Below are 25,404 nucleotides of genomic sequence, written 5' to 3' on the forward strand. Positions count from 1 at the left end.
GCGGAGGACACCAGGGCATGTAGTTCCAAAGCTTTACTCACAGTCTGCTGTGCATACAGGTGCTCGCCTCCGTGCCATGTCCTCCAGGTCAGGGGCTCAGCCAACCTCCAGGCAAGATGAAGTACTCCGTTCCAACATATGTGCCTTTTCTGAATGTCTCCCTTTTGCGCCTTTAGTGAAGTACTCTCAGTACTGAGTTACACTGGAGTTCCTCCTGTCAGATGTTCCTATGAACTCTACTTGTACGGCAGACAGCTGTAGCCTGCTTCGGGGACTCCTTGCTACTAAGTCCCGGGTCACTCTTGTCGCTGTTGTGCCCCCAAGTCTGGTGTGGGAATAAAGTGGTGACTACTTCTATTCCTCCGGTGTCTGCTGCAGGACCATTAGTATCCATACAACCTCGGGGACCGGACCCCGGCCTTGCGCTGTGAACTTGGGAAGGGTTCTGCTCTAACCCTAATCCTTAGTCCTCCTCTCCTTACGTTCCATACTAATCCTTCTTTCTTATGGAGAGAATTAGGCTTTCCATCAATGTCTCTTTCCTGTGCCAGCGGACCCAGGTCACTGAGGTCGGCTGCAGCACTTCCTTCATCCATTCCACTCAGGGGATCTTCACTCTTCCACTGACTCTGTCAGACTGCCCAAATCCTAAACACTTCCCGCTCTTTTGGTGCCAACTAACTCCACCCGCCTCCCAGCACGCTTCGTGTTCCAAGCAGGGAGCCACCAAAGGGTGCTTTGCTACACTACTATGTTGTGTGGGATGCAGGTGTTGGAGTGTGGTCAGGTGTCTCCAACTTACCTGAATGGTTGGGTACCACACCTCGGGAGGAGGTGCAGTACCTCTGTGGCGACTGAACCCTCATGGGCGCCACATTTGCGTGGGTTTCCTCCGGGTACTCCGGTTTCCACCCACATTCCAAAGACATACTGATAGGATATTTAGATTGTGAGCCCCATCGGGGACAGTGATAATAATGTGTGCAAACTGTAAAGCGCGGAATATGTTAGTGCTATATAAAAATAAAGATTATTATTATTATTATTATTATTATTATTATTATCTAGTGCGCCTTTCGGGACTTAAAATATCAATTAATTTTGGGCTGCTCTTTTATCTCGAAACCTAATTGTTCGGCTAGTACTTATACGATACCCGGGGTTTGTTTCTGACCCAATATAAACTTGTTAACAGACTGGGCTTTTATCTAACGAGGAACTGGTGGCATCATACCATCCTGGTTTTATTGGGGGGATCCTGGCAGTGACGGTTTAAATATATATATTTTCCCAGCCTGGGATGGTGATATATATACCGCCCTCACTGCAGAGTGCCCAGTGCAGGGCAGCCTCTCCGGTGACTACTTATCCTAGATGCAGTTCCCTGACTGACCTGAGGGTAAGAGGGCCACCAGAAAGCTGCGATTGTGCAAGGTCCGTCACATAGTGGTGTGAGAATCATGTGGGAATAGTGGATGAGGGCAGGTATATCTCGCCCAGATTCCTTTCCTATGTGGCCTAGTCTGGTCAGTATCGCACCTGCTTACTAATGAATAATGGGAGGTGGATATAAAAGGATGCCAGGTGGTTGTGTGAGTGTCTCAGCCTGGGAACACAGAGAGTCTGTCTGTGTGAGAGACACACGTGAGTGAAAGCAGTGCCCACTGCAACTGTGGTTTGGCTGGACGGGAGAAGCCCGCCAGTTGGTAGTTAGGTTGTCCATTGTTTAGTTAGTGCCGGACAGGCAAGGATTTGTTTTATGTTTTATTTCGCAAAGGCGATCCCGGAGTGTTTTATCACATTGTGGTGGAGATCGCGGGCATCACGTTGCAAGCATGAGCATGGAGGACGTGGTGAAAGCACTGGTACAGTCCACCGCCGTCCAGCAAGAAGCTAATCGGGTGATGATGGCCCAGCTGAAGGAGTTGGTGGACATGACAGCTACCGATCGTTCGCTTCTCCAGCAGGTGGCGCAGCGCCTGGCAAGCCTACATGAGGTTAACCTGGAAGCCGAGTCGAGAGTGATTCACGTGAGTCGGTACTGGCAGAAGATGACGACCGAAGATGACGTCGAGGCATACCTGACCATGTTTGAACGGACGGCGGTGCGAGAAAAATGGCCGAAGGCACGATGGGCCGGCCTGATTGCCCCATTTCTTTCCGGTTAGGCCCAAAAGGCGTATTATGACTTGGAACCTGAAGCTGCGCAGGACTTTGACAAAGTGAAAGCCGAGATCTTGGCCCGGCTGGGAGTGACGACCGCTGTCCATGCACAGAGAGTGCATCAATGGACTTATCAGCCGGATAAACCACCGCGGTCACAGATGTTCGACCTGATCCACGTGACGAAGAAGTGGCTACAACCCGAGGTGCTGACAGCGCCAGAGATAATCCAGAGAGTCGTCATGGACAAGTACCTGAGAGCTCTACCTCCAGCCCTGAGGAAGTGGGTAAGCTATGGAAATCCTATGACGGCAGATCAACTGGTGGATCTGGTTGAACGTTACTCCGTGGCGGAAGGACTCCGAGACGACGCTACTCCACCTCGTTCTTCATCGTCTCCACGTGGAACCGGTAAGACTGTTCCAGGGAGTACGGGAGATGGAAAAATCCCTAAGACAGTGGGGGAGGTTAACGGGACTGCCTGCAGTGCGTGGCCGAGAGTAACGAACTATGGTCTAAGCAAGGGGCCCGTTAGGTGTTTCCGCTGCCAAGAGATGGGACACATTGTTGCGAACTGTCCGCTCACTACTGAACCCATGCAGTGCGACGTCACAGACTCTAAAAACCGCATGTCTATGGTTGCACGGGTAGTGAGTGTGAATGCTGGTCAAAAGGAGGTGGAAAAACACTTGTGTGATTTAACTGTTGATGGGAAAAATGTGGTGGCATTGTTAGACTCGGGAAGTGAGGTGACTCTGGTGAAGGCCAGTCTGGTGTCAGCCCCGACTGGACCATCAGACAAATTTTCTGTAACGTGTGTGCATGGAGACACCTGTTCGTACCTCACCACGGTCATATGCATTACTACTTCCTATGGGTCTGTGCAACATAAAGTGGGACTCGTCCCCGCGTTATTGCTTGATGTTATCCTGGGCCGGGATTTTCCCCACTTCTGGCAATTGTGGGAGAATCAGTTGATACCCCAGGGTAATAATGTACATGATTCTTCTCCCCGGGCGCGTGTGGGTCCCGAACTCCTGGAAGAGGTCTCCCCGGAAGACTCGGGGGAAGAGTCTGCTGGAAATGACCTACAGTTCCCGTTTTCAGTCATGGCGGGTGATACGGAGGAGACCGGGGAAGAGGAGGAGGCCGACAGCCGTCCACCTCCCCGTTTGCCGGATTTAGAAGTTCAGAAAGATGACTTCCAAAGCGAGCAAATAAAGGATCCTACCCTTTCTCAGGCTAGGACAAATGTAAAAGTGATAAATGGGGTACCCGTAGAACCTGGCTCTAGGCTGGCATATCCTTACATGGTTCTGGAGAATGATTTACTCTATCAGATAGAGAAAAAGGGGGAAGACCCGGTGCAACTATTAGTCGTGCCAAAACCCTACCGGCGGCAGGTGCTGGACCTGGCCCACGGACATGTGATGGGAGGTCACCTGGGTGTCCAGAAAACCACCGAAAGGATATTACACTGTTTTGTTTGGCCAGGCATGCATCACGATGTTCGTGTATATTGTGAGTCTTGTCCTGACTGCCAAGCCTCTGCACCTAAGCCCCGGTTCTGTAGCCCTTTGGTACCCCTACCTATTATTGAAGTCCCGTTTGAGAGGATTGGGATGGATTTAGTTGGGCCCCTTCCACGGTCTGCACGTGGACACCAACATATCCTGGTCATCTTGGATTATGCCACTCGTTACCCGGAGGCCATACCTTTGCGTAACACGGCCACCAAGACGATTGCCAAGGAACTGGTGCATGTGTTTAGTCGGGTCGGTATACCAAAACAGATACTAACCGACCAGGGGACCCCCTTTATGTCCAGGGTAATGAAGGAGCTCTGCCGATTGTTACAAATCGAACCTTTACGCACATCCGTGTATCACCCTCAAACAGACGGGTTGGTCGAACGGTTCAATAAAACTCTGAAGCAGATGCTGAGAAAGGCGATAGACAAGGATGGGAAGAACTGGGACTATTTACTTCCGTATTTGCTTTTTGCCATCAGGGAAGTGCCCCAGTCTTCCACGGGGTTCTCGCCTTTCGAGTTATTGTACGCCCGACGTCCTCTCGGACTGTTAGACGTTGCAAAAGAAACCTGGGAGGGTCAGGTCACTCCGTTTAAAACGGTGATAGATCACATCACACAAATGCAGGACCGTATTGCGGCTGTTATGCCTATCGTCAAAGAACACATGATGCAGGCTCAAGGAGCCCAAAAAAGAATCTATGATAGGGGCGCCAAGATCCGTACGTTTGCACCCGGAGATAGGGTGTTGATCCTGGTCCCCACGGTGGACAGTAAGTTCCTGGCAAAGTGGCAGGGCCCCTTTGAGATTAAGGAAAGAGTTGGTGAAGTAAACTACAAAGTATACCAGGCAGGTAAACGGAAACCTGAACAGATTTATCATGTAAATCTAATAAAACCCTGGAAAGATCGGTCTGCCTTGTCAGCGGAGCTGGCCCGTCCCGTCTGCTTGCATACCATACCGTAGGTACTGGTTGCAGAGACTCTCTTGGAGCGGCAAAAGACTGAGGTCAGGCAGTTTCTACTTCACAACCAAAAGTTTTTCTCAGAAAAACCCGGGCAGACTACGCTAATGAAACATGACATCGTAACGGAACCTGGTGTCACTGTTCACGTGAAACCCTACAGAATTCCGGAAGCGCGCCGTGAAGCCGTTTCCCGAGAAGTGAAGGCAATGTTAGAGTTAGGTGTCATTGAGGAATCGCACAGTGCTTGGTCCAGCCCGATTGTGTTAATTCCTAAACCGGACGGCACAATCCGGTTCTGCAATGACTTCAGGAAACTGAATGCGGTCTCAAAATTTGATGCCTATCCTATGCCCCGGGTCGATGAGTTAATAGATCGGTTAGGAAAAGCCCGGTATATTACGACCCCAGACCTAACAAAGGGGTATTGGCAGATCCCTTTGGCGTAGGCTGCCAGAGAAAAGACGGCATTTGCTACGCCGGACGGTCTATTTCAGTATGTGTATATGCCGTTTGGACTGCACGGAGCACCGGCGACCTTCCAGAGACTGATGGATAGAGTCCTGAGGCTGCATAGGCAGTACGCTTTGGCCTATTTGGATGACATTGTCATTTACAGCTTGGACTGGGAGACACATCTCCAGAAAGTACAAGCTGTGATTGACGACCTGTGGGAGGCAGGTCTAACCGCGAACCCCAAGAAATGTCATATCGGCCTAGAAGAAGCCCGGTATTTGGGGTATGTAATTGGGAGGGGTGTTGTTAAACCCCAGGTTGAGAAGATTCAGGCGGTTCAGGACTGTCCACAACCTGTCAACAAAAAGCAGGTGCAAGCCTTCCTGGGGATCGCCGGCTATTATCGCCGGTTCATACCCAATTTTGCAGCCATCGCTACCCCCCTGACGGATCTTACAAAAGGGAAAGACTCCGTCATGATTAAATGGAGTTTAGCAGCTGAAGAAGCCTTCCATAGCCTAAAACGGGCACTTTGCTCTCAGCCCGTACTGGTGACTCCGGACTTCCGCAGCGAGTTTGTGGTACAAACGGATGCCTCTGATACCGGTATCGGGGCCGTACTCTCACAAGTGAGGGACGGAGTGGAACACCCAGTCCTCTATCTCAGCAGGAAGCTGAATAAACACGAGCAAAGGTATGCAGTCATAGAAAAAGAGTGCCTCGCCATTAAGTGGGCTCTAGAGGCCCTCAAATATTACCTGGTGGGCCGAAAGTTCAGGCTGATCACTGACCATGCCCCTCTCAAGTGGATGCACTTGAACAAGGAACGGAATAGCCGGGTGACCCGGTGGTTCCTTGCCCTGCAGGCCTATACTTTTACGGTGGAGCACCGCCCAGGGGTACAGATGGGGAATGCAGATGCCCTGTCCCGAGTGCACTGTTTAGCGGGTGTCATTGCTCGACCGGAGTGGTCTGAGCAGAGGGGGGGGGGATATGTGAGAATCATGTGGGAATAGTGGATGAGGGCAGGTATATCTCGCCCAGATTCCTTTCCTATGTGGCCTAGTCTGGTCAGTATCGCACCTGCTTACTAATGAATAATGGGAGGTGGATATAAAAGGATGCCAGGTGGTTGTGTGAGTGTCTCAGCCTGGGAACACAGAGAGTCTGTCTGTGTGAGAGACACACGTGTGTGAAAGCAGTGCCCACTGCAACTGTGGTTTGGCTGGACGGGAGAAGCCCGCCAGTTGGTAGTTAGGTTGTCCATTGTTTAGTTAGTGCCAGACAGGCAAGGATTTGTTTTATGTTTTATTTCTTTTTGCATTGCTTTCACCATTAATAAACCTGACCCAGTGTCAGTTATACCCGAATCCCAGCTCTGCGCCTGAGTTTCATGCTGAAAGCACGTGACCTTTGACCCCAGCAAAGGCGATCCGGGAGTGTTTTATCACATTGGTGATGGTGGAGTGATATCCGTATCCCCCGATCCTCTTCTGTGTGTGTCTTTTTCCTTACAGTATATTTTTCTGCTTTCACCAGATTTTGGGGTTTTGGTACATTTACACATCAAGCTGTATCTGGTCTAATTATGAGAACTTTTGCATGTTGATGCACTTAGCTTTAGTGTATTTTTTAAATTTTTTTTAAAGAAGCATTTTTTTAAGATTATATATGAAAATATATGGGTAGTAGGCATTGCCTGCTTAGATACCTCACTTTTGCAATTTTATATGATTGCAGTTGTCTCTATAAATACTGTGTGACTAGATGATAGTTTGAGGTGTCTTAATTGGTAAGATCAAATGTCCAGTACATTCTGCTTATATATTTGATAGATTCTAATTACACTGGTTATCAGAAATGTTATAAATCACATGTATGAATGATGTCCATTCTCCGATTCTTTATGTTTCATCTACAGTATAAATACTCCAAATGCAGATGTTTCAAAATGGAAAGTAAGTATGGAGTTAACATGTCATTAAACTTTAATTAGAAAAATATTTAGCTTTCATATTTGGCTTTGAAGCCTTGAAGCAAAGATCTTAAGCCTGTAACTCTTCAGTTTTTGCAAAACTACAATTTCCAACATGCATTGGCAGATACAGGCTGCATATAGATGTAGTTGTGTAACAGTGGGAGAGCCAATGGTTGGAAACCACTGTTCTGCGTGGCTACAGTTGTGGTCACAAGTTTGAGACTGACACAACTTTTGGTTTTCACGAAGCTTGCTGCTTTGTGTTTTTAAATCTTTTAGATATTTCTATGGCTACTGAAATACAAATTTAAACATTTGTCTTAAGTTTTTACACTTTTATTGCCTAATATATCAAGTGTATATAAGGAGAGAATATTTACAGTGTTGGCACTTATTTGTGAAGACTTCTGTAATTCTCCCTAGGATGCTGGATATCAGCTTCTGGGCCAAATTATGGCTAATGACGACAAATTCTTGTCTAATCAATGTGTAGAGTTAATACAATTTCTGTTTTATTGTTTGTACACTCACTTTTTAAGAATTGACTACAGATTTTCAGTGGGATTGAGATCTGGGCAGTTTCCTGGCCATGGACCTAAAATTTCAATATTTTGGCCACTGAGCCGCTTAGTTGTTTATTTCTATTGTCTAATAACAGTGTTCTTAGGTAAAATTGTCAGTAAGCCCACTCCTTTGCATTAAAAGCAACCCACGCACATGAATGGTCTCAGGATGCTTTACTGTTGGCATGAGACAGGACTCACGGTAGCGGTCACTGTTATGAATGAGTCACCGTAGGAGGCAAAAACAGAAATACTAGCTAAGTCCAGAAAACCAGAGAAGTTGGCAGCTATCGGATTGCAGACCCCTGAACCTATCAACAACAACTAGCAGTAGCCGTGGGGGGTTCCTACGGTGCCCTAGACCCCTCGATCACAGCCGGAGAACTACATAGCCTAAAGACAGAAAGGGAAATCTAAACTGCCCCAGAGCAGACCCCAAAGCAATAGGCAGCCCCCAGCATATAATGACGGTGAAGCAAGATGAAAAAACACTCACACAGATAGAAAGATAGGCTGAGCAAATGATGGGGCCCAAGCTAACTAGATAGGACAGGATAGAAAAGCTGCTGTCTGTAATCCGCCAAAACCCTATCAAAACAAGAGCCAACAGCTGATAGGCTTCAAAAAGACTATATCAGTACTCAGGTATTTTCTGAAGACAGAGCAAAAAGGAATTCAGCTCACCCCAGCAGGGAATGGCAGAAAACAAGGAAAACAATGCAAAACAAAACCAAAACACAAATGCAAAAAGTAGAGCAGAAAACTTAGCTTTTGAGGAGCAGGAATCAGACTGGTCTCCTAGAATCCCTCAGAGAGATCACCAGCAAGGCAGAAGGGAGTCGGCTGCCTTATATCCAGTCAGTAATTCCCGTCACCCAGTCATCATCATCCTGCCCAGGTGCTTGGTAATCAGCCTCACTACCTTCCTTCACCAGAAGAGGGAGTTCATCAGACCTCAATGGTGAAGGGGAAAATGAACTCACAACAGGTCACCTTTTCTTCTCTGGACAATCATTCTTCCAGATGTCTCAAACAGTCTGAAGGGGGCTTCATCAGAGAAAATAACATTACCTTAGTCCTCTGAAATCCTATCCCTGTATTTCCTGCATTTATTTTCTTTGATGAAGCCCTCTTCAGACTGTTTGGGACATTTGGAAGAATGATTGTCCAGAGAAAAAAAATGTGATTGCTTCCATGAGTCCTGTCTCTCAGTAAAGCATACTGAGACCAGAAATATATACCATATCGACAAAAGTATTGGGACACATGTCTTAATAACTGAAATCAGAATTTTTATTCAGCCATATTGCATAGGAGTATTAAGTCCTGCCCGCCCCAGGCCATGCAGTTGGACCTTACTAACATTCGCTTAAGAATGGGTCATTCTACAGAGCTCACTGATTCCAGTGTGGTACTATGACAGGATTCCATCATTGTAACCAGTCCGATAATGAAATTCCATGGACAACTGCGAATGATTTTGTTGAAAAGTGGAATTATTTAGGAATCACAGCAACTCAGCAAGGAAGTGGTACAACATGTAAAGTTATAGAGTGTGGTTGCCGAGTGCTGTGGTGCATAATGCATAAAAATTTATAAAGTTTTTCATACCTGCAGAACAACTGCAAATGAGCTCCAGCACCTTCTGGCATAAGCAGCATCACAAAAATTGTCTGTGGCCAAGAACCTGCATGCAAACCTCACATCACTAAGCACAATGCCAAATGTCGGATGGGTGGTATAAAGCCCACCATCACTGGACTCTGGAGGAGTGGAAAACTGGAGAGACAATTTGTGCCTCTATCTGTCAGTCTGATGGACAAGTCTGGGTTTGGTGAATGCCAAGAATTTGTTACCTGCCTGACTTCATTGTGCCAACTGTAAAGTTTGGTGTAGAAGGGTTTATGGAATATTTCTTTATCAGGCTTTATAACCTTAGTTTTTATGAAAGGAAAGCTTAATTCTTCAGCATACCAAGACATATTGGCAAGTGTATGCTTCTAGCTTTGTGAGAACAGAGAGGAAGGGCTTTTTCAGTTCCAGCATAACAGGGCACTAGTTCACAAAGCAAAGTCCATAAAGGCATGGTTGGGTATGTTTGGGGTGTAAAAACTTGAATGGCCCATGCATAGTCCTAACCTCATCGAACATTTTGACATGAAGTAGAATGGAGATTGGCATATCGAACATCAGTGTCTGACCTCGCAAATGCTCTTCTGGATGAATGGATAAAACTTCCACATATACACTCCAAAATGTTCCCACATGGCTAACTAAAAAAGGGGGAACAAATCCTTATTAATGATGGTTATAGAATGAGATGTCTTAAAAGGAACTTGTCACTAGATTCATCACAGTTTGTCTGCGCGACTGCAGCCAGGTATGTCTCTATCTGATGCACTTCAGAGAAAACATTCTTCGAAAGGTCTTTTGTGACCCTGTCTAGCTTTTCTCTGCCCCACGCCAACTGATTGCTAGTTCTCTCCATACGTACATACATGCGAGAGGTCTCTCAATCATCTTGAGTGGGGCAGTGAAAGGGCAACTGGGGGATGCGCCGGACTTGTCAGGTCTCTCCCTATAGCTCCCAGACGGTTTTTCAAACTGTTTTTTCTAAAACACTAGATAAAAAACAAGAACACAATAGGGTCTTATCCAAATATAGCCAAAAACAAGTATGAGCAAGATGTGCTCACCTTACAAGGTTGTGTCTGACACAACCACTGACCAACCAGATGCTGCAGCTTCCATAGAAATATCAGAAATGAGATTGCCAAGGAAATGGAAGCAATCTGCGCTAGCTGGAAGAATAACATCTACACTTGGATATAGTCTGATGGTTTATTGTCAACGCAATTCAGAGTCACACTGACTCCTTCCTCAGGACAACCTTGCATAAGAGTCTTTCTTCCACCAGGTGCAGATTCCTTCCATTTCCCTAGCAATCTCGTATCTGTAAAACACTACAGCATTTCAGAGACAGAAATACATGGCTGCAATTGCACAGCCTGGCTCTGATTCTTACTGTCTGTGGTTTGGGCAGCATGAATCTAGTGACAGGTTCACGATAAGTGCTCCTGTAGGTATAATGTGTTTGTATCCCAATACTTTTGCCCATGTAGCGCATGTATACATAATTAGTTTCTTGGTAAATATGGTATTAATTATTATTTTAGCTAAATAGTACGGTAAATAATTTATGATGAAATGTTCTATTGTCACCTAAGGGCTTTTGCGCTGAGAGATCAGATAAAAAAATGTCTCCAATAACTTTTGCCTTACCAACATATGTCGAACCTGTACCACATAAGTCGGCTCTCTGACTTTGATGCATGCTCGAGCCAGCAACATTCCCACTCATAATGACGGATTCACTGTCAATCTCTGATAGTGGAATTTAATACGCCCCGACAGGGGCGTGCGTCATTCCATGCTCCCAGTGGCACTCCCGTGATGTGATCGCGGGGTGCACCGATGAGTTGCCATTACATCCGAGGAGCTGCTGAAGACCCTGGTGTCTGTCATTACGATCCTCCTGGGAAAGCCAGTTCGTGGTTGGCATTCAAGAGAACATTGCAGTGTTGACAATCGCAGCATTACGTCCTCTAAGGGGACAGTATAAAGTGGAAAGAAAAAAGGTTTAAAAAATATACAAAAAAAATCCAAAACACAGAAGTACTAATCACCCCCTTATTGCCCCATTAAAAATAAAACAATTAAAAAATATATTTGGCCTCACTGCGTAGAGAAATGTCCGATCTATGAAAATATAAAATAAATTAATCCAATCTGAAAACGGAGTAATGAAATAAAAAAAATCAAAACGTCAGAATTACGTTTTTTGGTCCCCACAACACTGCAACAAAATGCAATAAGAGGTGATCAGGACATTATATCTATCCCCAATGTTGTCATTAAAAATGTAGGCTCAGGGCGCAAACAATGAGCCCTCACACAGTCCCAAATCCCGAAACATGAGAAATGGAATATGGGGACAAAAGCTACATTTTTTTTCATACAAATTTCCACATTTTGTTTCACCACTTGAAAAACTATACATTTTTAGTATCTGCGTACTTGTACTGACCTGGAGAATAATATTGCCAGGACAGGTTTACCATATAATGAACATGGTAAATAATAATAAAAAAAATATATTGTAGAATAAATGATGTGTTTCAAAAGTAAGACTCGTCCTGAAAAAAAAAGCCCTCATACAGTGATATTGACAGAAAAATAAAAAAGTTATTGTTCTTGGCAGGACGAAAAACAAAAACAATAAAATGGAAAATGGCGTGAAGGAGTTAAAATATTCCTTTACTACAGACACTAACTTATAAGTTTCCTTATTTTACTGCATTATTGTATGGTGGTAATATATAGCACAGATTGTTGCTTTCTGTGGTTACTACTATTGTGCTAAACTATAACCCATACTTCTTATTTTCTTTTAGAAGGATGAGAAGAACTCAGAAACACCACGGGGTCAGTAAACATTTTCTTTCATTAATAGTTGCTGGCTATGAGCTTGGAATTATAAAATGCAACAATTTCTGACTTTTTGATTTCTTTTTTATTTTTCTTAATTCTGTTTTATATTTCATCTGTATATTCTCTGCACTATGGTGCTACCGTAAATTACTTGCAAACGACAAATCGGAATCTTGTCTCTTGACTTGTTACCGTTAATGCGCTAAGGTTTCTTTGGTCATTTCCAGGCAAAGCTTTCTTTAATTTAATATATACTGTATATATAATAAATCTATAACATTTCTAGAGTATTTGCATGTGATGAGTTGTATCTAACCACTTAGCAATAAATATTGTATCCACTAAATTGTAATCACTTATTAGCAGAACATGTTGAGCAGCCACATGGTGACAATTCTCACTCACTGAATAGCAAGTTTGAGACTTCACTCATAGTCTCGGGTCATGAGAATGGACACCTCTGTTTGTGGAATACTAAGGTAATAGTATCTTATTCTATAGTTGTGTTACAATTGATCTCACCAACATACCTGGTAAATATTAAATGAATATCTTGGTTTACACTAATCAACAAAACATGAACTCTTCCACCTCTGCACGGTCTATACGTGGCATGGGTTGGAGGACATTACATTTAAAATTGAAAGACGTTTTAATCAGCCGATGTGTGCCATGGCAACGTTTCGAGTCCAAAGAGCCTTTGACAAAGCTCTATTGAGCTTAAACTTTGCCTTTGCACACATCAGCTGATTAAAACGTCTTTTCATTTTAAATACCTGAACTACAAGTGCTGCTATGCTTACAAGTTTTAGATAGATAGATAGATATGAGATGGATAGGTAGATAGATATGGAATAGATAGATGGATAGATAGATAGATAGATAGATATGGGATGAATAGATAGATAGATAGATAGATATGAGATGGATAGGTAGATAGATATGGAATAGAGAGATAAATAGATAGATAGAGAGATAGATATGGAATAGATAGATATGGGATGAATAGATAGATAGATATGAGATGGATAGGTAGATAGATATGGAATAGATAGATGGATAGATAGATAGATATGGGATGAATAGATAGATAGATAGATATGAGATGAATAGGTAGATAGATAGATAGATAGATATGAGAGATAGATAGATAGATAGATATGAGATAGATAGATATGAGATGGATAGGTAGATAGATAGATATGAGATGGATAGGTAGATAGATAGATAGATAGATAGATATGAGAGATAGATAGATAGATAGATAGATATGAGATAGATAGATATGAGATGGATAGGTAGATAGATAGATATGAGATAGATAGATATGAGATAGATAGATATGGGATAGATAGATAGATAGATAGATATGGGATGAATAGATAGATAGATATGAGATGGATAGATAGATAGATATGGAATAGATAGATGGATAGATAGATAGATAGATAGATATGGGATGAATAGATAGATAGATATGAGATGGATAGGTAGATAGATAGATAGATAGATAGATAGATAGATATGAGAGATAGATAGATAGATAGATAGATAGATAGATAGATATGAGATAGATAGATATGAGATGGATAGGTAGATAGATATGAGATGGATAGGTAGATAGATAGATAGATAGATATGAGAGATAGATAGATAGATAGATATGAGATAGATAGATATGAGATGGATAGGTAGATAGATAGATATGAGATAGATAGATATGAGATAGATAGATATGGGATAGATAGATAGATAGATAGATAGATATGAGATAGATAGATATGAGATGGATAGGTAGATAGATAGATATGAGATAGATAGATATGAGATAGATAGATATGGGATAGATAGATAGATATGAGATAGATAGATAGATATGAGATAGATAGATATGAGATAGATAGATATATAGATAGATAGATAGATATGAGATAGATAGATAGATATGAGATAGATAGATATGAGATAGATAGATATGAGATAGATAGATATGGGATAGATAGATAGATAGATAGATAGATAGATAGATAGATAGATATGAGATAGATAGATATGAGATGGATAGGTAGATAGATAGATATGAGATAGATAGATATGAGATAGATAGATAGATATGAGATAGATAGATAGATATGAGATAGATTGATATGAGATAGATAGATATATAGATAGATAGATAGATATGAAATAGATAGATAGATAGATACATAGATAGATAGATATGAGATAGATAGATATGAGATGGATAGATAGATAGATATGAAATAGATAGATAGATACATAGATAGATAGATATGAGATAGATAGATATGAGATGGATAGATAGATAGATAGATAGATATGAAATAGATAGATAGATACATAGATAGATAGATATGAGATAGATAGATATGAGATGGATAGATAGATAGATATGAGATGGATAGATAGATAGATAGATAGATAGATAGATAGATAGGTTGCAGCCCATCAATCATGCTGTCTATCTATCATCTTTTTTGCATGTTTAAGTTGACTAACAGATAGTAGTTATTCTTGCAGGGAGAACTGATAAGCAAAGAGCTACCTTATACAAAGCAGCCTCCTATATCGCTGACAGTACTCTGTACAAATAAATCCAGTAATATTATAGTAGCTGGTAACAAGGGTAAGTGCATATTATAGTTTTATAAGTTACCATGTATATTTCAAAAGGTTACATATATGTCTGCATCTAGACTTCATAGTTCAATCCCAGAACTGAGCTTTCAATATGCAACTTGTTATGGAATGATAACAGTATAAAACTGTAGCATGATAGCATTTATAAAATGACCTTGACTAGGTTTGTGGCGATCCTAGACCTATTTATGATCAACATATGTGTGGAACACGTTACACGGCTGAATGAAAACAATAGCACATAGATTCTAATTTGTAAAAAGTATATTTAAGTTACCCAAAAAACAACACAACTACGTGATATTACTTCACTAATCAAAGTGGTCTTTCTTCTCCTTTCCTACTGTAGGGGTTCACTCACTCTGGTAGGTTTTAGGCATTAGGTCGTGTTCACACAGGCAATATGTTTTTGGTTGAAACTTGTGCAGTTTTTATTGCTTTCCTCAGTTTGCACAGCACCAAATCAAAATCATAAACATAAATCTCTAGCCTTGTTCAGGCGCTAACTAAACAAAACAGACCCTGGCTACTCGTACACTGCTGACCTAACCTCAGCTTGGTCAAACAAAACAGCTATTGTCCATAGCTACCACTGATACTTTCGGTTGTCTGCACATGTCCTGTGAAGACTCTTCTCAGAGAGGGATTCTGGCCTGTCTCTGTTCAGCTGATCACAGCAAAAAACTATTATTTATGGAGATCAAGTATTTGGCAAAATCACAGAAAAAGACCCCAAATATTACAAATATATTAAAAAATAACTTTTAATTCGATTTTTTAAAACAATTAAAGAAAACTGGTGCACAACAAACCATCACCAAATTAGTAGAAAAAAACTATAAAGAGAAGGCCAACAGGAGGTGCCTGACCCTACTCTAAAAACTGTGTGCACTCTACCTAACAGCGGAGGTTGGCACCCTAAACCTGCGCAAAAGCGCCCCCACTCACCGTCGGCTGTCCCTTCTACTCCTTGAATAACCCTAATGTGAAATGTGGAAAAACTATTAACAGGACAAGAGTATTCAATGATAAGGATACAACACAAGTCCAAAAAAGGCAGGGGAAGGAAAAATTATCGTATGATATATGCTGCAGGCCAGGGCTCATGGTCTACCTGTCCCTGTTCTGACCCTGCCTGCTAGCGGAGGTTGGCACCCTTTTTCAATATCTAGACTGCCATGTGCCCCTGACAGCGACGGGTGGAATTGTGATCCACCTGCCGGTGTTAACAACTTAAATGCCGCTGTCAATCTATGACAGTGGCATTTAACTCACACAAACACTGACCATTGCCACCCCTGACACAAGATCAAAATCGCCGGGTGCCGATGGGCTGGCATTACAACCGGGGATCTGCAGAAGACCCCCCCCCGCTTGTCACTGCAGATCTACTATGAACACTGGCCTTTGTCAGGTGCTAATAGCAATTGAGCAATTCTACTACACATAGCAGGGATTCAGCCCTGCTACGTATAGAACAAGCAATCAGAAGATCGTAGCTTCAGGTCTCCTAAGGGGACTATTGAAGCAAGTAGAAAAAAAAGGTTTTTAAAATTAGTCTAAAATTAAAAAAATACTTCATATAAAAGATCAATCACTCCACTTTTGCCCCATTCAAAATAAAGCAATAAAAAATAAATACACATATTTGGTATCACTCTGTTTAGAAACACCCGATCAAAATATAAAAACAATTAATCTGACCGGTAAACTGTGTAACGAGAAAAAAAATTAAATTTCCAGAATTGTTGTTTTTTGGTCGCCGCAATATTGCAATAAAATGCAATAACATGCAATCAAAACATTATATGTACCCCAAAATGGTATCAATAAAAACATCAGCTTGGCGCACAAAAAATAAGCCGTCACCCAGCCCCAAGTCTTGAAAATTGTATACGCTATGGGTGACGGAATATGGCCTTTTTTTTTGGCAAACTTTGGATTTTTTTCACCACTTACAGTAATTTAAAAAATAATTGTGGAATTGCACTTTTTTTTTGCAATATCACTGCACTTGGATTTTTCTCCTATTTTCCAGTACCCTATATAGTAAAATCAATGGTGTTGTTAAAAAGTACAACTCGTCTTGCAAAAAACAAGCCCTCACATGGCCATATTGATTGAAAAATGAAAATGTTATGGCTCTGGGAAGAAGGAGAGCAAAAAATGAACGTGCAAAAACGGAAAATCCCAAGGTCATGAGGGGGTTAAAAAGACGCATATCATATAATACACATCTCTTTTCAGTGTCCCCCTCTATTGGAAAGTGCAATGTGCTGTGCTTTACTATAGAGTTGCATAAGTGTATCCCGGCCAAATGGAGACTGAAAGAACACACTTTTAGAGTTCGTCTGGTGAATGGTCGGCCATGATGATGTTACAGTATAAAAGTTTCCAGACGTGTAGGCTTGGTGCACGATGCAGTGTGCACCTAGCCGAAGCAATGTGCAGTCTGTATACAGCAACCCCATAGATTGCTTGATAGCCCCTGCCTGAATACTGCAGTACATTCACCTCAATGGGAGATATATCTTAGAACACATCTACTGAGCAGTGTGAGGCCCTACTGTATTCCGCCCGTACATCACGTCTGGACGCTGATGGAGCAGTTTTCAGCTGATAGATGGGTGTGGTGGTGTTGAACCCTCAACGATCTCAAGGATATTGATTGAAGAACTATTGTCACGGCCACGTGTGTCTGGACGCAGCAGTTACCGCAAGGCAAACCCATAACACACGTGACCCAGGATACAGCGCCTCCAGTGGGGCGAATTTAAATAATAAGGGGGACCTGGGTAACATTAACAATGGTGGGCCCTGCGATAGGGAATAGGGAAGTGGAGATCTCCTGAACTCCCCTGAGCCAGTGTCCCTGCACTCCTAACGTTCCCTATGCCGGTTCCGCACCGGGCGCCGCACGCGTACCTTAAAACCCTTGCTCGCCCTGACCCTAAACCCTCACTAGGGAATTGGTCGGTGTGGAAACTAATCCCACCATTGCACTAAACACACATGAGGAAAGACGACAATACAAGGGAAACACCACTTAGCTTTGCTCTGTTGCGTACGCTCCTAGCAACAGAGCCCACCACCTGTGTGCATCTTCTCCTACACCCGGATCCATCACCATAACAGGATCCTTCACCATAGTGCAACCTTGGAGCAGAGTCCATCACCAATTGCAGCAGTCCAGTAACAGAGTCCCAAAGATGAGTCAGCCTCTGCCAAGAAGTCAAGCATGCTTGAGTCCAGCTCTTCAACAACATAGTCCCGCATACTGAGTGTGACTCTCTTCATAGTCGCCACTCCACCAAGCCATGCAAGCACCTCCTGTGACAATAAACTGCGACTCCACCATGCCATGCCAGCCCTTCTTGCAGACCACATAGCTGCCACTTGTCCCCTCTGGCTGGGCCACGCAGGACTCATGTTCAGCTCCATCTTCACCCAGGCTTGCTTTCAAAATGACACAATATCACCAGCAGTGATAGAACCCACCTGACACTCTTTTATAGAGCGTCACACCTGAATACTAATTACGTGCATATTAAACCTAAACTATCGTGCGATACCACTAACCACCACCGGGCAACACCACGTGTAGTAATTCTAATGGCCACCGGGGGCAATCACGTCACTTTGACACCTTGCCAAAGGAAAAAAGTTCACTTTGTCCATTTAATCTGTCAGATCCACGCCTGGATCATGACAACTATACAGTGGATAGATCAATGGTTAGATCCAGAGAAGCCCCTTAAGGACATGTTGATGATAATTGTGGGTTGGGCATTCTGTGGGGCTCAGAAGAGGCAGCCATTTGCCTTTCCAAGCTTGGATTTTACCGGATTGTTTTTTGGGAGTTGTCACTTTTTTCCAGTGCCTCTGAACTACTGGGAACATGGACAACCTCTATTTTTCCATTGAGAGATGACAGATCTGAGTAGGAGCTTGTTTTTTTGTGGGATGAGATGAAGTTTTTATTGGTGCCATTTGAGAGCACATAAAATTTTTAGATTTTTATTCCAATTTTTGAGAAACAGAATGAACAAATAAAATTAATTTTTTTACACTGTTCACCGTGCAGTAAACATAAGACGACTTTATTCTTTGGGTTAGTACAATTAATTACTGGAACACCAGGGTTATTTATTATTTTTATAGTTTGCTATTTTTGCATGCTACAACACTGTTTCAAAAAATATTTGTTATTTCATTGCCATATTCTAAGAGCTATAACTTTTTTATATTTCCGCTGAGCAAGCTGTGGGGGGCTTGTTTTTTTGCAGGATTAGTTGACATTTTTATTTATATAATATTGGACTACATAACATTTTTTGATCACTTTTTTTTTTCAATTTTTGGGAGACAGAGTGAACAAAAAACAGAAATTCATAAGCGTTCTTTTTTTCAGTTTTTTCTTACCATTCACCGTGCAGTAAAAGTGATCGGGGAACATTATTCTTCAGGTCATCGATCACAGTGATATCAGATTTACATGGGTTTTTATGTTTTCCAGTTTTTGAACACTAAAATCAAGTTTTTACAAACAATAATTTGTTTTTCTGTCGTTATACTTTCTAACTTTTTAATTTTTCTGTCGACAGATCTATATAAGGGCTTGCTTTTTGCGGGACAAGATGACATTTTAATTGCTACCATTTTTTTTGTGTGATTTTTTTAATCACTTCTACTCTATGTTTTGTGTGTCTGTAAGCAGGGCCCAGGATGCAGTAACGCAGGGAATGCAGAGCAAGGATTAACAATAATGCAATTTAATTATAACAATAAGGAAAACTCCTCGCAGGGAGACAACAGGGGGTTAACAAAGGAAATTGTAATTCAAGTCAACAGACTTATTATGAACTTATCGTGACTCCAATGTTCCTCAACCGCGTGTAATCTGGTGGGCGTTGTTGTCCCAGCAATAGCCGACACAGTGTATTCAGGCGTCATACGCCCACGCACGAACCAGCTTCTGGCGGCAACGGGCAGTCTCCAGTTTTACCCGCTGAGCCCCTAGTCCATTAATCTGTGCAGCCAAAGTGTGGGGAAGGAATGCTGCAGAGGTCTCTGTCCTATGCGTGCTCCGCTGCACGCCTGTGAAAGATGGGGAACACACAGCAGGATCCGGCACCAGGCACCCGCTTCTCAGTGCGAGCACTGCACGCTGCTTAGCTGAGCGCCCGACACTCTGCGCGCTCACTGACTCTCTGGGGCCCTCACGCAAGCTCTGATGAGGCATGACTCCGCTCTGTCACTCACTATGGAGCGCAGTACACCCCCTGGTGGTGTGATTTTTTCATTATGGTGTTCACCAAAACAGATTAAATAATATGACAGTTTTATAGATTGTTTTGTTGTGGATGCAACGTTATCAAATATCTGTACATTTTTCCTTCATTTTTTGTGAAAAACTGCATTTTCATTTGCAAAACATTGTTCTTTTTTAAATCTTTCAGTTTTATTTTTTTTAGCATTAATACAAACTTTTTTTTAAAAAAAGTTAAATACTTTGTCCCAATATGGGACCTCATCTTTCCCTCGTCTGACCGCTGATATAATACTCTGCAGTGCTTTTCCATTTCAGGGCATTAGAGTTGTCAATCAAACACAGGCTGGAGGCTTGTCAGTTCTTGCTCAATGCAGTAACCTACACCATACCTGGGTGAGACCATGACCATCTTTCGGCCATGGGGTCTGCATGGAGACCATTGGCACAACTCGATTGCATTTGCGTTGCACCGATTGGAGAAGAGAGGGAGCTCCCTCCCACTATACGGTTGATTGCTAACGCTCTCGCTATTGACATGTATGGCAGTTTGGAGGACCACAAATACATGTACGGCAGATGTTATGAAGGGGTTAAATTGAGACGAAATTTCAAAAGTTTGTAAAAAAAAAAGTTTGGTTTTAGCGCACACAATATTTTTCTATTTTCTCTGTCAAACTACTTTTTAAGGAGGACCTGTCAGAAGGTCAAAAGTGGCAAATTTTTTCTCTTATTTTATTTCTGCTGCCATCTTATGTATTCCCATTTTTATTTATTGCTTTTTAAATCCACCATATTGTTCCAGAGATATGGGCCTTTTCATTTGGTGTGAACTGTTCTTTTTAAGTAAATGTCAATCTCTGCTGCCACCAATTTTTACAACAAATGTTTTTGACCACCTGCCTCCTAAGGAATCTGGTGGCAGCCAATGATAGCTTCCTCTTCTTGTAGCCAGTTTTCCATTACTGTTTAATTTATGACTTTATCTCTTTATGTATCCTTTTCCTTGATTGTGCATTGTCATAATATCTTCTTTTAACTTTTTGAACCATTCTCTTGACACCCAAGACAATTAAGAAACTGAATGCTTAGTTTATTGTGAAAGAGGAGAAGGTTAACATTCCTCAGGAATGCTGCCAGAAGCTGGTGTTTGGTTATGTATTATGTTTGTAGCAGGTCATAAGTAGTAAAGACCCTTGTCATGACCGGGGTAAAAATAATTCTGAGACTGCAGTAATTATTAAAAGTGGCATTTTGTGTTGAATGGGTCAAATTCTTATTGCTTAATTGGTTTATTGAAAACCACAGTAAGCTTGTAAATTTTGCTAATAAAACTTATTTGCAATGAGGGGTTGAATAATTTTGATTGCATCGCTACCTGTATTCATTATAGTGCAGTTATGATAGTGGAAAATGTATAGATTTGTTAAATAAACAATTCACTATAACATTAATCTGGAGTTATTGGTACTTTCAATAAGCATAGATACAATGTTTAGCAATTTTTTAGAATGTAATTTATATTATGTTTCTGATTGCACGTTCTCCATTTATTCCTTTTATAAATAGAGGGCTACATTATAATATGGAGGTTCCTCAACTGTGAAGAGTACCATCAACAACGATCTGAGGTAAGACAGCAATCTTGTATTGTAATTTACTGGTACATTTATTCTGCTTGGGAAGGTCTGCCTGCAAATGAATGTTCAAATAAAGGGGTACTTCACACTAAGCTAAATCGCTAACGAGATCGCTGATGCGTCACCGATTTTGTGATGCGTCACCGATCTCGCCAGCGATCTCACTGTGTGTGGCACGCATCAGCAACCGGACCCCCCGCCGGGTATCGCTGATCGTGCAGGAATGTCCTAGGCCATTTTTTGATCATTGGTCTCCCGCTGGCCAGCATGCATCGCTGCGTGTGGCAGTGGGAGACCAACAATCAGCGAGCTCTCAGCGCTGTAAGCAGACGCTGGGAGCTGGTATCCAAGGTAAATATTGGGTAGCTAAGTGCGCGTGTCCCTTAGTTACCCGCTGTGTACCCTGGATACCAGCTTGCTCACGCTGAGAGCTGGTATCCAAGGTAAACAGCGGGTAACTAACTGCCATGCGCGCTTAGTTACCCACTGTTTACCTTGGATACCAGCTCTCAGCACGAGCACGTTGGTATCCAGGGTAAACAGTCGGTAACTAAGAGACACGCGCGCATAGTTACCCGCTATTTACCTTGGATACCAGCACCTTGCTGGTCCTGATCGTTGGTGAGTCAGCCTGAGAGCTCACCAGCGATCATGTAGTGACGCACCAGCGATCCTGACCAGGTCGTATCGTTGTCGGGATCACTGGTGCGTCGTTTAGTGTAACGGAACCCTAAGTCATATAAGGAAATGGCCAACAAACATTATAATGGCCCCCCATAGCCTTGCAAACAGTATAATGGCCCCCACATAGCCCTGCAAACAGTATAACATGCCCACATAGCCCTTCAAAAGACTATACTGGCCCCCCATAGCCTCGCAAACAATATAACAACCCCCACATAGCCTTGCAAACAGTATAACACCCCCCACGTAGCTCTAAATTTCAAATCCAGCAAAACAACAGAAATTCAATAGTACAGTATCAATATAATTCACACGTATCCCAATAATTAATATCACTGGTGCTTTGTGAGGAGGTGTGGAAGCCACACAGTAGAAAGGAAAGCAAGGGAATACCCCGAATAATGGACAAGAGAAAATACCGGACAAATTACTATTTAAGGCTGTGTGCCCACGATGCGATTTTTAAGCGTTTTTGCCGTGATTTTCGGTGCGAAAACGCTTAAAAATCTTGTACAGAACGCACCACATGCATTCCTATGGCATCCCGCACACGCTGTGCTAATACTGCGCTTTTTTCCACGGCGGAATCGCATCGCGGAAAAAATCGCAGCATGCTCATTCTTTTGTGCAGAATCGCAAAGAATTGCCGCGATTCCGCACCCGTAGGAATGCATGAGAATCGCTTACTTCCCGCATGTGGCTATGCCCACCATGCGCGAAGTTAAGCGTCTCATGTGCGGTTGGTACCCACGGTGTGGAGGAGAGGAGACTGTCCTCCAGGCCCTGGGTACCATACCCCTGTTAAAAAAAGAATAAAAAATAAAAAATCAGGGTATATTTACCTTCCGACGTCCCGCGCTGCCATCCCGGGCCTCAGCGTTCCCAGCAAATAAATATACCCCGATTTTTTATTTTTTAATTATTTTTTACATTCTTTCTTTAACTATTGATGCCGCATAGGCGGCCTCAATAGTAAAAACCTGGTCACACTTGTCAAACACTATGTTTGACGAGTGTGACCAACCTGTCAATCACTTTCCAAGCGATGCTTCAAATCGCTTGGAAAGTGCTTGAATATCCCATGTGAAAATCGCGACAAAATCACAAACATAATTGCGGTAAAATCGCACGAAAAAAACGCGCGATTTCTGGGAAGGAGTCCGGTTTTCAGTGTCCGGATTTAAACGCTATGTGGGCACATAGCCTCAATAAAATGCCTACATTTAATCAGAATTGGCAAAACGGTAATACCATACCAAAGCAAGTGCCCATATTTGGAAATATACAGTGTGTAAGGAAAGTATTCAGATCCCTTTAAATGTTTCACTCTTTGTTTCATTGCAGCCATTTGGTAAATTCAAAAAGTTAATTTTTTTTCTCATTAATGTGCACTCTGCAACCCATCTTGCCTGAAAAAAACAGACATGTATAAATTTTTGCAAATTTATTAAAAAAGAAAAACTGAAATATCACATGGTTATAAGTATTCTGATCCTTTGCTCAGTGTTGAGTAGAAGCAACCTTTTGAGCTAGTACAGCCATGAGTCTTCTTGGGAATGATGCAACAAGTTTTTCGCATCTGGATTTGGGGATCCTCTGCCATTCTTCCTTGCAGATCCTCTCCAGTTCTGTCAAGTTGGATGGCGAACGTTGGTGGACAGCCATTTTCAGGTCTCTCGAGAGGTGCTCAATTGGGTTTAGGTCAGGGCTCTGGCTGGACCAATCAAGAATGGTCACAGAGTTGTTCTGAAGCCACTCCTTTGTTATTTTAGCTGTGTGCTTATGGTCATTGTCTTGTTGGAAGGTGAACCTTCAGCCAAGTCTGAGGTCCAGAGCACTCTGGAAGAGCTTTTTATCCAAGATATGTCTGTACTTGGTTGCATTCATGTTTCCTTCAATTGCAACCAGTCATCCTGTCCCTGCAGCTGAAAAACACCACCATGTTTCACTGTTGGGATTGTATTGGGTAGGTGATGAGTAGTGACTGGTTCTCTCCACACATACCACTTAGAATTATCATCAAAAAGGTCTTTCATTGTCTCATCAGACCAGAGAATCTTATTTCTCATAGTCTGGGAGTTCTTCATGTGTTTTTTTAGCAAACTCTATGCAGGCTTTCATATATCTTGCACTGAGGAGAGGCTTCCGTTGGGCCACTCTGCCATAAAAATCCTGGCTGGTGGAGAGTTACAGTGATAGTTGACTTTGTGGGACTTTCTCCCATCTCCCTACTGCATCTGTGGAGCTCAGCCACAGTGATCTTGGGGTTCTTCTTTACCTCTCTCACCAACGCTCTTCTATGATTGCTCAGTTTGGATGGACGGGCAGGTCTAGAAAGACTTCTGGTGGTCCCTAACTTCTTCCACTTAAGGATTATGGAAGCCACTGTGCTCTTAGGAATCTTGAGTACTGCAGAAATTCTTTCGTAACCTTGGCCAGATGTGTGCCTTGCCACAATTCTGTCTCTGAGCTCCTTGGCCAGTTCCTTTGACCTCATGATTCTCATTTGGTCTGACATGCACTGTGAGCTGTGAGGTCTTATATAGACAGGTGTGTGCCTTTACAAATCAAGTCCTATCAGTTTAATTAAACACAGCTGGACTTCAATGAAGGAATAGAATCATCTCAAAGAGGACCACAAGGAAATGGACAGCATGTGACTTAAATATGAGTGTCTGAGCAAAGAGTCTGAATACTTATGACCATGTGATATTTCAGTTTTTCTGTTTTAATAAATTTGAAAAATTTCAACATTTCTGTTTTTTCACTCAAGATGGGGTGCAGAGTGTACATTAATGAGAAAAAATGAACTTTTTTTGCATTTACCAAATGGCTGCAATGAAACAAAGAGTGAAAAAATGAAAGGGGTCTGAATACTTTCTGAACCTACTGTATATAAAGTTAAAATTACATAAGAGTAAATCAAAATAAGAGGAAATCAATATAAAATTAAAATTAATTTTTATATATATATATATATATATATATTTATATTTTTATTTA

At 42.4% G+C, this 25,404-nt stretch overlaps 1 protein-coding gene across 1 annotated transcript in view; it reads left to right on the top strand.

Moving 5' to 3' along the window:
* The window catches only part of LOC141055732 (WD repeat-containing protein 64-like), a 113,019-nt gene that overhangs the window by 72,486 nt on the left and 15,129 nt on the right, over positions 1-25,404 (top strand). Inside the window, exons 16-18 of the mRNA XM_073552421.1 lie at positions 12,111-12,141; positions 14,689-14,794; positions 21,647-21,708. Of these exons, the coding sequence (XP_073408522.1) occupies positions 12,111-12,141; positions 14,689-14,794; positions 21,647-21,708 (199 nt within the window). The remainder of the gene's footprint in view (positions 1-12,110; positions 12,142-14,688; positions 14,795-21,646; positions 21,709-25,404) is intronic.

Source organism: Dendrobates tinctorius, unplaced genomic scaffold (assembly GCF_039654945.1).
Source record: "Dendrobates tinctorius isolate UK_male_01 unplaced genomic scaffold, ASM3965494v1 ptg000191l, whole genome shotgun sequence".
Lineage (NCBI taxonomy): Eukaryota > Metazoa > Chordata > Amphibia > Anura > Dendrobatidae > Dendrobates > Dendrobates tinctorius.